This window comes from Falco peregrinus, chromosome 6 (genome assembly GCF_023634155.1).
Source record: "Falco peregrinus isolate bFalPer1 chromosome 6, bFalPer1.pri, whole genome shotgun sequence".
NCBI lineage: Eukaryota > Metazoa > Chordata > Aves > Falconiformes > Falconidae > Falco > Falco peregrinus.
The window spans coordinates 10,374,676-10,387,361 of NC_073726.1; the positions used below are offsets into that span (position 1 = coordinate 10,374,676).

At 44.6% G+C, this 12,686-nt stretch overlaps 1 protein-coding gene across 1 annotated transcript; it reads right to left on the bottom strand.

Annotated features, from left to right (window-relative positions):
* Positions 1-4,444: 4,444 nt before the first annotated feature.
* On the bottom strand, positions 4,445-12,285 carry LMOD2 (leiomodin 2). The gene is made up of 3 exons (XM_027793971.2): positions 11,426-12,285; positions 5,560-6,891; positions 4,445-5,228 (listed from the first exon to the last, which is right to left on the bottom strand). The coding sequence occupies exons 1-3, from the start codon at positions 11,696-11,698 to the stop codon at positions 5,202-5,204; spliced, it is 1,632 nt and encodes a 543-aa protein (XP_027649772.2). The 5' UTR covers positions 11,699-12,285; the 3' UTR covers positions 4,445-5,201.
* Positions 12,286-12,686: the final 401 nt, after the last annotated feature.

A 12,686-nucleotide genomic window follows, 5' to 3' on the forward strand; every position in this document is an offset into this window, starting at 1 on the left:
AATGAATCTAAAAATGAATTCTATCTTAAGTGCAGGGTTTTGCAAATGGAGACCAAGACAGTGTACGTACGGTGCTGGGCTTAATGTGTGAAACCAAATTCCACTCCCTCTTCTAAGTGTTTGGTTCCTGTTGGTATCAAGCACAGGGAGTGTTAAGCCAGCATCTAGCATAAGGCTTTGGCTTCCATGTGATAGTTTTTTTCTAAAGTTACATCTGATTTGAATAGATTTGAAAAAAAAAATGTAGGAAATTTTTACAACTTTCGATATTGTTCCAACTTGCAGATCCTGTGGTGTTTTCACATCTAAGAGCATTAGTATAATAATGGCAGGAGCTTCTGTGTTAGCAGTTTCAGGCTTCTGCTGCTGAAAGCACCACACCATACAATCCTTTTCATAAGCTTCTTACACTTTTAAGAGACAGTTGGTGAATTTGCCCATTCCTTTTTAATGGGAATGCTGTTCCAAGAACTTTCTTGTTCTGAGTTAGGAAATACCTTCTAATTTTTCATCCAAGTGCAATCATGCACAGTGTCTGTCCTTTCTTTTTTTTTTTTTCCTACTCTTAACAGTGCCCTGTAGCTCTTTCCCCTTTGCAGTATTTATAGACATGAGCTGAAATCCTTTTGAGCTTTTGTTTGGCTAGACTGAGCCCACCACCTGTTCTCATCTCTCTCATAGGCCAGCCTCTCCAGTTCCCCAGTTATCCTAGCCATTTTCTTCCCCTCTTCCGATTCAAAATTTTTCCTGGCTGTTACTTACTGGAATGGTACACACTCTTCCAAATGCTGTTTCACTTGAGCCTGCACTCAGAAACAATTCCTGGAGCTACCTCTCCCCTTACACCCAGGCATTGCAGGTACCCCCTTCGTGGCTACCTCATGGTAGTTACGTGTCACTCTCTAAACAACCCACAGAGAAGTCTTCTCTATTTTCGTTGTGGACCTGCTCTGCCTTAATCATTACTTCCATAGTTTTGATGAACTTCCGAGGGAACTGTTTGAGTAATGGCATGGAAGTCTTGAATACTCACAGCTTTTCTTCTGCGCTGGGAGGGCTGCACCGGTGCTGTGCTAGTGTGTGGGCAGGGGAGAGGCCTTGGCCATACTCCCCTCCACCTTACTGCCTCCCATGCCCCGGGACATCCATTTCTGCCCCACACCACGCCGAGACTGCGCTGCACTGGCTCCTCTGGTTACCAGCTGTGTGCAGCGCAGGCTTGGGCTCCAGAAATGGATGTGGCTTCGCCTGGAAGGAGCCTCACTGGCCACCTGCCCTGTTTGGTGGGAAGCAAGCATCTCTGGCAGGGCTGCCAGACCAGCACCTCTGCCCCCCGCTAACACCCCAGCGGCAGAGCAGCGTGGGTCACTGTCCAGAACTAGTCTAACAGGTGACTTGGCAGGAGGCAGGAAACTTCCAGAAGACATGGAAATAAAATCTCTCAGCCTTTTATGAGGTCGTTTTCTTTCAATAAACTCAGACATTTCCCTAGGTGACGAGGCACAAACTAAAAAGCCAGATCCTGGAATTACAGGTAACAGTCAGGCTCTGATATTTCTGGTGCTCCCGTAAGCCAGCTCTCTCGTACCACGTTATATGGCATGGATGTTCACATGGGTACACGTTATGGAAGGGCCAAAGCACGAAGGCGCTGCCCCCCTGTTGGATGACCCAGAGCGCAGGGCTTTGCAAGGTGGCACAGCCTCCGGCCACCACACCAGGCTGCAGCCCTTGCCCGGTGCAGCTGGGTGGCAAGTCACCACTGCAGTGGCACCACAGCAGCATGGGGCAGGGTAGCTGTGGGGTGGTGGGAGGACCCCATGTCAGTCTCAACCACAGTGTGTTGTGCTCTGTGCAGTACCCAGCTCTCCCCTCCCGCTCCCCAGCCTGAATTTGGGGGAACACTCATGGGAGAGACTTGGCTCAGTGTAAATAGGGGACCCAGGTTTTGCTTTTTTTCTTCCTCGGGAAGCTACAGTATTTCTGCTCTTCACTGGGCTGGTTATTTCTGCAACTCATGAGGAGATAAATAATGTTCTAAGGATACTTTCTTTGTTCCTAAAGACAATATAACCCATTGTCTTCTCCCGTCCTTTTACCTCCTCAGTGACAGCAAGCACTTGGTTACCCTTCGCAGCTCTTTTATTGCTGACCAATTCATTTTGACAGATTTTGCTGTGTTTGTTTCTCTGACTGTCTTTGAGAGAACGCAGATGGCCACCTGCTGCAGGGAGACCTACAAGTCCAAACAAGGAGCATACCTGCATCCCAGGGCTCTCTTGTCCAGACACTGTGTCTAGCTCTGATGGGAGTATAGCGCTGGATGTGCAGGAGATGACCCGGGGCCACCTCACAGGGCAAACAAGGCCTTCAAAGAAAATGATTTACCTCTCTGTGGCTCAAGGGAAGGGTTCAGAAACTGAACTGCACTTACAGGCAGGGCTGGGGCCCCAAGAGGAAGCGCCCAGCTGCGAGGTGTTTGTTCCCCAGGCAGGAACACGACTTGGCACCTCCTGGCTCCTGCTAAACCATCTTCCAGTCTGGGAAGGCGGCACAGTACCTCCCAGAAGAGTTTTGGACCCTTGTCACATGGTGCTCGCCTGCTAATTTGAAAGGAAAACAGATTGCTCCTTGGAAGCATCCGTGAGGGAGCTCAGCACCATCAGCAGCAGGGCTGACACCCACCTGAGGAAGGAAGGGGGCTGACTTTCCCTTCAGCAGGACATCACAACCTTAACAAGGTGTTACGGGGGGCTCTGCCTCGCGGCTCTGCAAATAGGAGACGTGCCTTGAAATGCCTCCAAGTGAAACTGCTGTGAAATTTATGTAGGCAGAAGGCAATTACCCAGATTAGACTTTGGCTAAGGCACAGGACTGACACTTCGTAAGGAAGTGCACCGCAGGAGCTTAAATAACCACATGTGGCTGCTCCTTCCGTGAGTTTACATCTTCGCTGAAATACTAATGTCCATCGTCAGAGCAGGCCTCACACCAGAACGGACTGACGAGCCACTTGTCAGCAACCGCAGTCAGCAGCTCTGGCCAAGCCTTCGCAAGGGCCATGCCCATCGCCCTTCTCTTCTGCAAAAGAGCAACTACAACAGGTCTTACCAACCTGAAAATTGAATTTTACTTTCCTTTTTTCTTCTATCTAGCTTTTTCCTTCTACCACATCCTTTTCTTCTCTTCTACCATCTGCCACTTTTCAGTATTCATTTTCTTCTCTGTCACCTTTTCCTATATCAGTTTTCACATCCCATAGAGGCAGTTTCCTCACCTCTCGTTCTCCCTCTTTCCTTAAATGTTTCGGTTTGGTTTTTTAAATATTGTCTTGTCTTCCTCCAAATCCTCTCCATTGTGCTTTCTCTGAGTTCCCTCCCTATCTTTTATTCCCCCTTGCAGCTGTTTAGCTGCTTCTGGCATTTGATTAAACATTTTGCTGTTTCGCATCCTTCACAAAGCTGCTGCACACAAGGTCTGGGGTCATAGGTCTACTCCTGACTATGGTCTGCATTCCACCATTGCTTCCATCCTCAGAAGATCCCAAGCTCCAACTTCCATTTGGTCATGGGAGATCAACCATAGGTTGATTTTTAGGCTATGGGAGCCCACGCAGTTATAAAGGCAGCTAAAGACTAATGGTACGTACCATATTTCCTGTGATACTGGGTCTAGAAATACTCAAGAGTTGTTGTGATCCTGAGGCAAGAGGAAGAATGTTAGAAAGTGTTTCAATTAGTTGTACATTGCTTTTGGTATGTTCTAGTCAATAAATACAAAAGCAAAAAGATATCTTCACCGTTTTCTTGCTGTAATAGTAACATTCATGACAACTCACTAATGGATCCCCTCTCCATTATGCTTGATTTCCCTCCAGTAATTTGTTCCTGTTTCTGGGGAAATCTGTCTCATTAATATTTCTAGATAGACGCTTACCTGTATTTTTTCAGTACCACTGCAATGCTGGGTACTCTTAAGTAATAACTTCGGTGTAGTTTTATGTCAAAGAAATACTAATTCCTATATTTATTGTTGAAATGAGCAAACTAGTTAATAGTTAGTAGTGCTTCTAAACATGTATATCCTCTTGCCTTTCAACATTTTGGCCACTGCTCAGTTTTCTTCATGTTATCGCTACCTTCACACTAGCTGAAGCACCCAGAACCATAACGATGACAGGGGGAGATGTCTAGTACTACATGAAGAAGGGCTATTCATGCCATCGCCTGTGATGTGATACGTCCAGCCGTGCATCTCCAAATGATACTGGCTCGGCTTCCACCATACCATATTGACAGTTCACACTCTGCTTGTTGTTCACCTGATATCATATGAGTTTTTCCACCCGAATGCTAGATTGCTTTTCAAGTTTCTCTGACTGAATGTCTGCACTGGAGTTAGTTCTGCCCAGATACAGCCATGTGCACTTGTACTGAATGGATAATTGAATAATTCTGCTGCAACCTTAAAATATCTACATTAATTTTTAACCTTTAAGTCAATATGAACTGCAGCTCTATTCGTCACCCACTTCCCCTTCTGTTAGATCAAGATTTAGGACCTGGTACACCACACCAATGACCTGACAGCCCACAGCTTTACTCTAGTTGTATACAGCTTTACAAACCATTTTTTTCCCATGTCAGTATGAAACATATTCATTAATATATAGGCCCTGGTGCTATCCTCCAAGCAGGCTTGATGGGTACAGCTGAGAAAGATCTCAGGAGGCTTCCCTAATGCTCATGAACTTAATGCAAACATCTGGTAGGTGTTCACTCACAGAAACACAGGACTATGTGTCTGCTTGAAAGCTTCAAACCACATTTATTGTAAATTCATGGAAAAAAGAAGAAACCACAGGTTGGTAAACTATTGCATCTCAGTGTGAAGAAGTTGTCCAGTGATGTGCAATCAGATATTGAAAAGAATATCTAAATAAACAGCAATTTCTCAATAGAAATCTCATTAAATAAAAAAGAAAAATTATTTCCATATTTACAGATTACAAGGCAAATGTATCCCTAAAGCATTGTTTCATATGTAGTGGGTTTATTTCTTTGAAATAAAATAGAAATGGTTTGAATCTAAGAGTGTACTTTGGAAGCAGCTTGCTGGACACTCTGTGTTGCCACCAGTGAATGGACGAGTAGTGTCCCCTCGACCACTGCAGTGCTCTGCCTCTTCTGTCATCCAGGCTTTCACCGAAGGGCTTCTGGTACCTCCACCTATGAAATGGGGGTGGGGAGGGTGTCCATTACATTTGCTGTACAGTCTAAATGACAAAATTCCTACCAGAGACACACTCCCAAGAGCCCTGTGCTATGCACCACCTCCTGTAACAAGCTTGAACCTGGGAAAGTACCCCACTTTCTGTAAAAATCAGCCAAACATAAATCTGTGCTAAGAAAAGCCTAATCAGAGAAAAGCCTCCTCCCAAGTGCTTTCTTATGCTCACATTTCTAAGAATATTTTATTTTATATATATGTACTAAAATTAATTGAGCTTGTGCTATACCTGAGCCACAATCAGTTACTGAAATAGGATCTCTTACTTACCCGCCTTAATTGCTTTATGCTGCTTGCCCGAATTGCTTCCATAAGGTTGTCATGGAGAGATCTTTGTGGGGTGGAAGGACGGGTGGAGGGTCGTGAACCTTCCTCTGATTTTCTGTCTGAAACTGATTTTAAAGAATCTTTAATTTCTTTCAATATGCTGTTCTCATGTTTTTTGCTTTTTTTGCCTTTTTTCTTTTTCTGTCCATTCTGTAAGGCTTTTTTTGAGCTTTCTTGCTCTTTGATGACTTCAGCTATATTCCTGGTTGGTGCCTTCTTCTCTGGAATAACCGGGGGAGGGGGAGGAGGAGGAGGTGGGGGTGGAGGGGGAGGTGGGGGTACAGGAGGCTGACTTTTCACTGGTGGCACTTTCTTAGGGAGTTTTGGAGAGGACCATGGTGAGCTCTTGGGTGACACATAAGGGGAGGATCGAGGCGTCCCCTTCTGCAAAACTTTTGTCTTTGGATTGATGGCTCCGTCACAACCAGACTCTTGCTGCCGCTGCTCCTGCATACGCTTTTGTCTTTGTTTATCCATATTTCTTGTCAGGATACTTGTCATGGTCATTCTTGGGCCAGCAAGGTCAAAGTGGTATCCAAGCTTGACCAGAGTCGTGTTCTCTTTCAACAGTTTAACTATGTCCATTTCCACCTGGCTGCCCATGATGTGCCTTTGATTGTGGAATCGCAGTTCTGTTAGAACCTTGTTATTCTGCAAAGCTCTCATGATGGCCAGCACTCCTTTGCCTGTGATAAAATTTGACTCGATATTCAGACTAGTTATATGCTGATTTACCTTTAACATACCAGCAATAGCTATTGCAACGTTGTCATCAGCATGCGTGTTAGCCAAGCTGAATGACTTAACCACTGTGTTGTCCCTTAGGGCTTGAGAAAATTGTATAAGCATCTGTGAAGTGATGTTTTCAATGTTGTTCAGATTGACCTCTGTGGTGTCAGGGTCGTTGTTCCTAACTTTTTCCAAAGCATCCTCAATAACTGTTGGATTTCCACAAGGGTGGATGGCACTGCTTTTTAAGCTCAGATTGTCGGTGTCTTTTTCATCATGACCATTGAGTAAGTCTTCATTGTCCTTTGCGCTGTTACACTTTTTGCGTCTGATGTGGTCAGAACTCCTGCCATCCTCAGGTCTTTCACCAGCTGCAGCATTTTGCTCTTCCTCATCCTCACTCTCATCTTCATCCTCCTCTTCATCTTCTTCTTCTTCTTCTTCATCATCCTCTTCAGTATATGCCTCCTCAGACACTTCACTATTGCTTTCTGTGAAATACTCTTCTTGAATGTCTTCCGGATTGTCGTCTTCTTGCTCAGAATCCTGAACAGGAATGTAGGTGTGGGTGTTAAACACGATTGCAGTAATGGAGCTACTGCCTTTTTGCACAAAAACAATTATCTCGAAACTATGTAAGTTAATGTTGAAAGCTAAAACTAAATCCCCAGAAACAGTTAGGAGAACAGAAAATGCTTCAGCACCTAACACCTTTTTAACATTACTTATTTCACACTCTTTAGAAGAAAAATGCTGAGCATAAATTGGAACAGTTTTACTGACATCAGTGAATTCTGCCAAGAGAAAATTTGATACAAGACATTGCAACATGGACATACTTCACGGTTTCTATGTGTTAGCATGTCCACAAGGGGATATTATTTGGATCCTTGCCAGAAGAAAAACAAGACTGCAGTTTCAGAATGGACACGTTCTATGAGCAACAAGTATCTTAATTTCATAAGGATGAGATGTCTTTGTCAATGCTCAGGCGTTGCATATGTTAGCACATCTAAAATGGCTAAAGACTACCACGATTTAGAATGCAAATAGTGTCTGCACATGTAAACATGCATACGGACATGCAAAATAATGCAGAATTACAGGAGTCATCTTGAAAAGACTCTGGATGCGCTACATGGGCTATACACACTTAGAAGCTATTTGTGAAGAAAATATTCAGGTACATTCCCACAGGTAACAATTAATCACATGACAATAATCCCTGAATTTCTCCATGTTTGCCAAGAGCGAAGACTGTGCTCACTGACAGCTGTCATAGGGCAGCTGCCATACTGTAACTTGTTATAATTAATTGCCTACAGAGTAAACTGATTGTTTTTCTAAACCCCGAAGTTATTTTAGTGTGTCTGGTGGGCACCAAGAAAGCAAATTTAGAACCACTTCTGAAAGCTCTGCCTGGCGCCCTTAGCAGTCACGGTGGCAGAGACAATTCTCTGCGCAGGAGTGGCAAAAGGTCTGCACCCCAGGAAAGCCCACTTCCACCTGGAGGACTCCAGAAGCACGGCAGTGTTGTATGGGCCCCGACTGAACCTATATGCTATGACCAACCTTAAACCTCTTGCCCAAAAATATGTCCTGTTTTGTCTACTGGACAAGCCATAGGGTATGCCTTTTTATTTACATTTGCAAATGTTTATAAAATTTTGGATGAATTATAATTGGTCTGTATGCACGACTTTAGCAACATTCATATTTTAGTCTTGTCCTGTTTTCAGCTGGGACAGAGTTAATTTTCTTCTTAGTAGCTGGTGCGGGGCTGTGGTTTGGATTTGGTGTGAGAACCATGTTGATAGCACACTGATGGTTTTAGCGTGTGTTTTAGGTAATGTTTATACTAAGTCAAGGACTTTCCAGTTTCTTGGGCCCTGCCAGCAGGAGGGCTGGAGGGTCACGGGAAACTGGGAGGGACACAGCCAGGACAGGTGACCCAAACTGGCCAAAGAGGTATTCCATACCGTATGACAGCATGCTGGGTATATAAACTGGGGGAAGAAGAAGGAAGGGGGGGACATCTGGCACTATGGCGTTTGTCTTCCCAGGTAACTGTTACATGTGATGCAGCCCGGCTGTCCTGGGGATGGCCGAACACCTGCCTGCCCGTGGGAAGTGGGGATGAATTCCTTGCTTTGCTTTGCTTTGCTTGTGTGCGCAGCTTTTGCTTTACATATTACATCGTTCTTATCTCAACCCCTGAGTTTCACATTCCTTTCTGATTGTCCTCCTCATCCCTCTGGGTGAGAGGGAGTAAGCAAGCAGCTGTGTAGTGCTTGGTTGCCGGCCGGCCGGGGTTAAAGCACGACAAGTCTCTGTAAAATACTAGAGGGTATTTTACAAAGTAAGTACAGTCTGCAGAGACACAGTGATTCTGTTTTGTGCTTCTGGAAAACGAAAGTGCTGTTAACATGACAGCCCATTTTTAGAAAACTTGTGCAGTTTTAGGTTTGCTTAATTATCCGGCTCTAAAAATGCAGGGAAATGTTAAAATAATAGTAATGACAGATTGCATGGTATTGTTTCCCAATCCTAAACAGATTTCTGCGTTGTGACACATGCACAACAGACAGTAATGGTAATGTTTGCAGAAGCGTGACTCTAATGAAACAGGACCTCGAGCTGTTCCAGCCTGTCATTCCTGAGCTTGCAGCACCTGCAGGTCTTGCAGGGTCTGGCCCTATTGACCTGCACGTGGAGGTCTTGCAGGGTCTGGCCCCATTGCTTCTCCTGTGGATCAGGTGCAGGAAGGCCCTCACACTGAGAGATGCTGTGCTACATACAGAAACAGCGCTGTGTTTAAGCCAGGTTTATTATAGGACTAAGATTTATATCCGTAGTTTCTATACATATATTCAGACTTATAAAAGCTGAAAACACCAGGCATCCAGGAACCCATCTTCATGGCTACGCTTTTATCTGCCCAGGAATACATATTACAGCCTTCCACACAGCTGTAGATGAGCAGAAGTTGGTGCATCTAAATGGACTGCTAATAAGCTTGATGACGCTAGATCAATAAAAAAAACCACTTGACATTTTTCTGAGCGGCATTTCTGGGGTCAAAGAGGGAATTTAGTTTCCTGTCACATTACATCATATGGTGTCACAACAATCTGCCCAGTAAGTTTGAAATCGAGTACTCTTCTCTTTGCAGATCCACAGAGGCATCGTTCAGGACAGGACTGCTGCAGGCAGCCTGCAAGGCTTCATCTTACTTCGTAGTACTAACTCGGTGAAAAGTTAGGATAAAATAGTCAATGCAGAGAGGTAAATATCTCTGAAGGGCAAGTCGCTCACCCTAAAAGGCTATCTGCAGGATGTTTGCCTTCTGGAGGGGCTGATCTCTCACCTCTAACTATAGAAGGAGCACAAATAACCATCTTAGATAAGGTGTCTAACTTTCAGAGCATTGAGGGGAAGAAGAAAACTGCTCTCAAGAAACTCAGAATGAGCTTTCTTGCTGCCTTCAGTGAAGTCAGACTTTGTGCCTTCTACACCAGCATGTAAACATTTTCATATTTACTCACACATTTAGCAAATTTCTTCTCAGATCAAAAAGTATAGAGGCTTTTGCTAGCACCGGCTAGTTTAGCCAGTACCCATCGTTAATGCTGTATAGACATGGAAAGAGCAAAAAAAGAATCCTGCCACTATGTAAGACACTGAAGTAGACCTGTTCAGAAGGTTTTTTGCAACTGTCCAGGTTTCGAGTTCCAGGCTCAGCTGGAAATAAACATTAATCTTGCCATTGCCTCCCTATGATTTGAAGAACAGGGACTGAAGTCAATGTCTGCAAGCTGATACTAATGGTCTGATGACAGCTAGTGGTCTCCGCACTTGCCTGCAAAGACAGTACACTACCATTCAGGAGCAGGAGAGAACACTTATGTGTAAAGAAATCCTGGATATTATTATTGTAGGCTAATTTAATCCAGGTGATTTATCTCTAGGATAATATTTTATCTAATGTACAAACTGCAATTATTTCCTTGCAAATGAACTGAGGTCCTGAATCAAGGCTGTTAGAAGTTCTCTGCCCAGTTTTGCTGTCTTTACCTTTGTTCTATTATTTTCTACTTAAACATGGGAAAAGGTGACCTTATAAACAGAGTCAGAGCTTGGCCCGAAGCAGTGCTTAAACATAAAAAAGCTACTCACTTCCCCAAATCCCCACTTCGCTTTGAAATTACATGGAGCCAATGTGAAAACAGAAGTTGCTTTTTGATAGACCTCAGTGTCACAGATTCTTCTAGCAGGGGCCCGGGGGATGCCGACAGGGACATTAGGTTAGACTGAGAGTGCTCATCGCCTGCTAGGACTGAGCCCTTCACTCCTACCCAGCTATACTGTTCATTTGCAGTTTGGGGACTGGCTTTTATTATTAATATTTTTATTCTGGGGGGCGACTTGCCTAACAAGCAGTATTGGTTGGTTTTTTGGGGAATACCGATAAAATGGTTTAGCAGATGACTCTACCCCAGGCCATTTTTTAAATAACTTCCAGTTATCCTCTGACAACCGTTGCCAGAAGACTCCTGAGCTGAGCCAAGGATCCGCAGCAGGAACAAAGCAACATTAGCTGCTGACCGCAGTGCAGCTTCCTTCCAGCGAGCATGAAGCCTGGCGGCCACTTACTTGACTTCTGACATAAGATGTATTCAAAACTGTCTTCCTGACATGCTTCTCAGCAGTCAATACCGATTTTTTGTAGGAAAGGAAAAAGCAATTTTTTTAGCTTTTAAACAAAATCAAATGTTACCCAAAAGTCCACATCGCTACCTGGCAATAATTTCTAACATGCCCTTTAAATTCTTCCTATTTTAATCACGAATGATAAGTTTTTAGAGAACTTTCTTCTGTTCTCAACAGAGCATTTAGGGAACCTTCAGATGAGCAAAAACTCTCTGAGCTAATAGGCAGCGCTTTAGCAGGCACAAATGTGTGGCTAGCAATGCTCTTAAAAATAGTACAAGAGACTGAAAGAAAATGGAACAGTGAGACCATGGCAGGGAAGAACAAACCCAAATATTTCCAGGAAACAGCAAGTGTCTCAGTGTCTTACCTTGTCACACGCACCCAGTCTCTCTTTTTCTAAGAGTTTCCTGGTCTCCCTCTCCCAATAGGCCATCAGTGCTTCTCTGCTGAAAGTCCCTGTCGGTGTTTTCTCCGTCAGGCTCTTCTGCCGTTGTCCCACTGGAAGGTTACGGTCGGGCTCTATGTCCTCCAGCTCCCGCTCCAGCTCCTTCAGCTCCTCTTCAGTGAGAGAAGCGAGGAGCTCATCTTCATCAATGTCCTCATATTTACTGAGCTCTCTTCTGTAGCCAAAGGTAGACATGGTCCTGCTTGGTCAGGCTGGTACAAAGCTGAAGTGACCAGGCATTCAAGAAGGCTGAAGCAAGCAAGCTGTGTCTCGTTTGGTCAGCAACTGTTTCCCTGCGTAGCAGAGGCACCCTTTTAAGAGTAATCATCGGGGGCTTACGACAATGCACGAAGGGATGAAAGCATGCTCCGTTTTAAGCATCAGACGTCAGCTAGACATCTGAACAGCAAGAATGTCCCAACACTAGTGTTTGCAGGTCCCTTAAAGAGGGGGATTATTGACACACTGGCCGTGGCCATATTTAGAGCAGGCGGCTAGCAGGAGAATACCAGCCTCGCAGAGGGGAGGGCAGCAGCAAGTAAAACCCCGGGCACATTTACACCGACTGTGTGTCCAAACTGCAGTGGAGAAAGAACAATGAAAATCCATTTAATCCTGAGCTGCCACAGGGGCTGGAAATAAAACACCCTTGCTGCTGCTCAGCAGACTTCCTCTCATTTTCACGGTTTTCTAGTGGAACCACGCTGTTATTTTTCCAAGGTGTTTGCAGCCTGAGGGAAAGAGGTCGGCATGCCAGCACCTGTGGGGAGCAGCATGCCCGCAATGTCATGCCTTGCCTATAACAAATCACATAACTGGATTATTTATTAATTCCCCTGTTTTTTTGAGGATGATCAGAGGGAGAATCATCTTGACATGTCCATTTGGAGTTCCTGTGATTTTTTTTAATTTTTTTTTCACGTGGAGAATTGTGCTTTGCTGAAGGAGTGAGCAGGGACCCCAGAGGTTTAGGGGCAGCCGGCCCTGGGTGGGCAGACCCCAACTCTGTCTCCATCACTTGACAGCCCCTAGCAAATGAAGGCCCCTAGTGGCTATTTTAATTGATGCTTATCGCTTGCTGTAGCTGACTGGTGTGCAGCTGGAGAGTGCCCTTCAATTCTTGATTTTAAGTGTATATCTACATTATCATGTCCACTAATAAATGATCTATTATTCCGATATT

Coding starts and splice junctions, on each gene's coding strand:
- LMOD2 (XM_027793971.2), bottom strand. CDS start 11,698: ATGTCTACCTTTGGCTACAGAAGAGAGCTCAGTAAATATGAGGACATT. Junction 6,892..11,425: donor GACTGGGTGCGTGTGACAAG/GTAAGACACTGA, acceptor ATTCCTGTTCAG/GATTCTGAGCAAGAAGACGA. Junction 5,229..5,559: donor GCATAAAGCAATTAAGGCGG/GTAAGTAAGAGA, acceptor CCCATTTCATAG/GTGGAGGTACCAGAAGCCCT.